Genomic DNA, 5,067 nt, shown 5'->3' on the forward strand with positions numbered 1-5,067 from the left:
GGGGGGGAGTGAACAGGCAATGAAAAGCTAGGTTTTGTGTTTGTTTTTCTTTTTTTCCTTCAAGAAGTGGAGGTTTTGAAACCTGAGCTGGTTCAAAAGGTCTCATCCCTATAGTTTCACACCTACAGCCCCTGCACCCAGTGGTTAGCATCACAAGAGACTTAGAATTTCCCTACCTTAGCTCCCTTTGATTAGGTACACAAAGATAGAGAACACATTGTCTTATGTTCACCTAAACACAAAAATTTACAAGGCTAGTATCTGTTACAGCCAGCCTACTTCTTTCCCCAAATTTGAAGGCAACAAACTACAAAAAGAAATTCCTGTATACTTCTTTGGAACAAGACACTGAAATAAAGTACATATTTAGTGTCCTTTAAGGTACTACCAAGAAAAAAAATGGTCTGCCTGCTCTTTCTTACCTTAAGAGTGAAAACAACAAGTTACTAAATATAACCCACTATAAAGCCTGGAGATTCTCATTGGAAACAACCACTGAGAATAATCATCCACACCTAACTGCAAGTTGTATCAATCAGCTATTTAGTCAAGTGTCCTGCTTAGACATTAGATTGCAGACATGTCTAGGTAATGCCTTAGAGATTCACAGTCACAGTACTCTTTTTTTTTTAAAAAAAAACAAAAAAAAAAAGAGAGGAGCTTTATTTCTAGGTAGATAGTTGTATTACAAAGCAAGTTTAAAATTTCACCTTCCGAGTGAGTCTGAAATGTCTGTGTTAAGGCTGGAATGCTGTGTACAAAGAGCAGTAGTTTTGCCCCAGTAGGTAAATAAGGATGAAGTATATATACCATCAGGACTTGGCTGCCTAGGGTTATCATAACAGTGATAAAGCCAGGTCCTTGATTATCTCGCTGCTCAGTTGAGGGATTGTGCTGATCGTCAGTAGTTTGCTACTTGCATACTTGTTCTTGATAGCCTGCAGAGGTAGAGGAACAGTGTTACGAAAGATTTACACATACAGTATTTAAGTTCAGGCAGATAATTTTGGGTCAATTAGCCTGACTGCTTGGAAAACAAGCGAACAAAGAGACAAGGTTAGAAGTGAACTAGCTTGCAAAGTAAGAAGAGCAGAGTTTGTCCAAAATGTTTTGAAGTTAGTCCTAATGCACCATCCTCTCACAGGCTTGTCAGAATAGCACATGCTTTAAGAGAACATACAGAACATATACCTAAGGAGCCACAATATGCAGCAAGGGTATTTCTAAAACATTAAAAAGATTTAAATAGTTTTACTTACAGTGTATTTTGTTAACTTCTCATTTACTTTGACTACATTCTTGGCCATATGTTTCATAGTTATCACAAGACTGTCTTCTGTATACCCAGTGTAGTACTGCTGCTTTGCACCCTGCAGCATAACGGCGAGAAATTTGAGATTTATGAAGTGGGGATTGCTGGGGATCACTTCAATGCCCTAAGCTTCATGTGGTAGCCTTGAGTGCTACGAACTGTAGTACTGTCAGATTAGGTGACAGATCCAGAATAACTTCTGGTGTGCAGTAGAAGTCTGCACACATCAATGCCAAGAACCACATTTCTACACTGCACAGAGGATAAAAGAAGCAACCCTTGCAAGAGTAACCACTAGTTGAATTACAATTCACTATTCATGGTCCACAATTTCGTTACTCTACACGTACTGCGAGAATTATAAACATCTACCTTTATTTACAGTGTGGCCTTCTGTAACTCAATACTTGAAAGAGAAAAATCCTTTCATACCAGTGTTCACACAGAAAAAGATACTAAGTTTTTAGAATGATACTCCTTTTTCTAGCTGCAACTATGCATCAGGCTGTCCAACTGACATTTGATCACCAGCATTACTACCACCCTAAACACAATTTTCTAAAGTAATTGTCTTAATGGTTCAATTCAATCAACTGAAGGAAAAAACTCCTAACAACGAGTTTGATTAAAATACTTACCCATTTGTTATGTCCCAGAATCTTTTGGGACAAGCATAACGCAGCAGCTGCAATCTCTGAAGGACGATGGTGAACCATATCATAGTCTATCAGTGTCAGCTCCATTAGGTATTTTGCTAGCGTATGTTGCTTAGCATCAGCCTACCAGATTGAGAGCTTGTTAATCCACAAAGTTTCACTTCACCTTATCACAATAATTCAGGATTGCTTATTGTATTGATTAACTGACAAAACAAAAATAGTCAATAAAATCCTTATTAAGGTCTAGGGACCATACTCTCTAACAGGCACCCATCTCAAAATTGAGACCAGAGTCCAAACCAGCCTAGTCTAGCAGCCATTTGGAATTTAGGCACAACGTCAAGTGAGGGATTTTAACAGAAAACTGCAGCATCAGGCACTGCTGTGCCCAACTAGGGATACAAGTGCTCCCTCTGTAATACACTAAGGCAGGGGGGGAATAAAAAAAATATAAAATGACTTAAGGAGATCCTTATTAAAGCAGTCAGCTAACTTCAAGGGTTACCTAGTGGTCTCTTGAGGTAACTGAAGCCCACTACAAGTGCGGGCAGTTCACTCGAGTGTAACTACTGAGGTGGGAAAAAAGGGTCAGGTCAAAGACAAAACTTATCTTTTGGTTCTTAAATAATACAGTATTTGCATCCAAAAATTATGAAGAACTGCAACACTGCTCCCCTTTCACCAGGAAATACCCTGATCACCAGACAAAAGATTACTTTAAAAGCAAGGGTTCTGCTCTAGGTATGTTTAGTTTACTCTAACAGTAAAATTACTGCCACTAAGACTGAACACAGGCCCCAGTAAATACAAACATGAACCGGTACTGGCTGCCACAATGTTGTTGTCATGTTACTCTACATGGTGGAGTTTCATAGCTGAATATTTCTTGATCCAGCATACCAGATCACTTGATAAAAATGCTGGAAGCAATCCTGATAAGACTTCACAAACATAAGAAAGTTCTAGATAATGAGGACGAGTACCTACCTCACCAGCTTTTGATGCTCTTCTTAAGAAGTGAATTGGAAGAGGTCGTCCCAAATTGAAGTTTAACTCTTTAAGAATCATAATCTCCATTTCTCTGATTTCATCACTGGTGTAGGCATTGTCAGTAATGTAAACAAAGTCTGCTACATCAGGAGAGAACATCTCTTCGTATTTTGAAGCTAGAAGCAGTGCTGTTACACCCACCAGCTGAAGCCTCTTACGAGGTACTGGATGACTCTGCAATACAGGAATTTAAAAAGCAGACCCCAAATGTCAAACTCCAGGTAAACAGATTCTAATTTATCAGTTTAAAATACCAGTATGACAATGCTCATTCTTATAATGTAAATGAGATTTTCCACTTTGAGTCAGAAGTGTCCCTACAATGACATGCTCAAAGAGGACCGCAGCCTCAGAGTTAAGATGCTACATTATACAGAGCTCTTACACAAAGAGCAGATTTTGTAGGTTCTTAGTTTCACGAAGAAAGGATAAATCCTAAACGCCTTTAAAAGCACAGACATTGAACAAGTCTCCTATCAACATGAGTTGAAAAATGTCTGACTTACTTGTAAGAAGCGATCCATAACTGCAACACACATATACAGTGTTTCCTGCAAAAGTTGGAATCTTGAGTGGACCTGGACAAGCCAGTCAACTAAAATTGCGCGCATACGCCCGTTGATCGTCTTCCCGTCAAGGTAACGCGGGCGGACCGATTGCTGCAGCTGTTGGAGAAAGAGCTGTCTGAGCAACAAAATTAACACTATACTGCAGAAATGCAGACTCAGTGTTTCATACCTCAAGCTCCCTCAGATACAGATAGATATCTTTTACGTAGTCACTACACAGCTGGGGATTCCCCCAGTCCTCAGCGTCAATGTCTTCTACATTGTTGAGCAACACATCAGAGAAGGCTTGGCACAAATCCTCCTCTTGCATAGATACATCCATAGGGACAGGAGACAGAACCTAAGGAAGAGATCATAGTGCTTACATATCTACTGTTTAAGCTGCAGCGTTCCTTCATTTCCACATTTTTCCAGTTACTAATACAATTTCTTAAGATAAAAGAAATTGAAACTGAGCTTACATTCTAGCGTGGCAAGCTTTCACCAAGTTGCCGTACAGACAGAATTGTAAGACCTTCCAGTAATTGCCAGCTAAAGCAGAAACTTCATCCAGTACTTCAGCAGCTAGTTCTGCCACTTCAATGTTAGCCTTCAAGCACAACGTGCATTAAACCAAAACCTCAGTACAGAGGCTTTGCTTTTTCAGCAGGGAAGTGAGATACATCTACAGATAAGCTACTCTGAGGTTAGAGCTCTAAGCTGCAAATCAAATTAAGAATCAGAATAATATCATTACTTCCTACCTTTGGAATACCAGTTTCTTTGATTGCTTGATTCCCAGTAGCTGGAGGTTTAGGCAGTACAATTCCATTTGTCATCTTACTAAGTCCTTTTGTAGGCTTTATGGACACTTTGGAGCATTCTGTTTTCTGTAGTGAAAACAATTACTATTAGTACAGAGCTAGTAATCCATTTTTTCCCTATAGGTAGATTTCAAGTGTTCCTTTACCTTAGCTATATGTGTGCCTCTTGTTGCAACTTTATTTCCTATTTCCTCCAAAGCAGCCCTTTTACCAGTAAGGTGAGTTTTGGCTTTACTTTTAAGTTCAGTCGCAGCATTCTCCACCCCTCTAGTGACCTAAAACAATAAAATAGCAGCTTAAGAGTCAGAGACCAACTTTATTTAGTTTTCAGATGCCCAACTCCATTATAGACTTACCACCACTATACCAGCGTACCTCTGTGCATGCTATCCATTACTCAACCAGTGTTTATTTCCTACCCGTTCACACATGCTTAGAGGAAGAAATCTCCTCTGTATAGGTTTCAGACAGTACTGTACTCTCTGAAACTGTGTTGCAAGATTAGAGCAACGCACCCTATCTCGTTTTTCCTCACTGACATCGTTAGAGTGCTTACCTGCTACTTAGTTAGTTATTGTATTTACACACTTTGTAACTATAGCAGTATTCCCATGAAGATGAACAAAGCAATTTCTTTATTACGTACATACCACATAAATAAAGAAGTTATTTTA

General features: G+C 39.2%; 1 protein-coding gene across 1 annotated transcript; it reads right to left on the minus strand.

The window, feature by feature from the left end:
- Nucleotides 1–649: 649 nt before the first annotated feature.
- Nucleotides 650–4,668, minus strand: CCNB2 (cyclin B2; the record flags this gene model as incomplete). The annotated part of the gene is made up of 8 exons (XM_009576437.1): nt 650–938; nt 1,260–1,370; nt 1,951–2,091; nt 2,959–3,195; nt 3,528–3,686; nt 3,760–3,930; nt 4,334–4,459; nt 4,540–4,668. Coding segments are annotated over 8 exons (1,176 nt in total), but the record flags the coding sequence as incomplete, so codon positions are not given.
- Nucleotides 4,669–5,067: the final 399 nt, after the last annotated feature.

Source organism: Fulmarus glacialis, unplaced genomic scaffold (genome assembly GCF_000690835.1).
Source record: "Fulmarus glacialis isolate BGI_N327 unplaced genomic scaffold, ASM69083v1 Scaffold48344, whole genome shotgun sequence".
NCBI lineage: Eukaryota > Metazoa > Chordata > Aves > Procellariiformes > Procellariidae > Fulmarus > Fulmarus glacialis.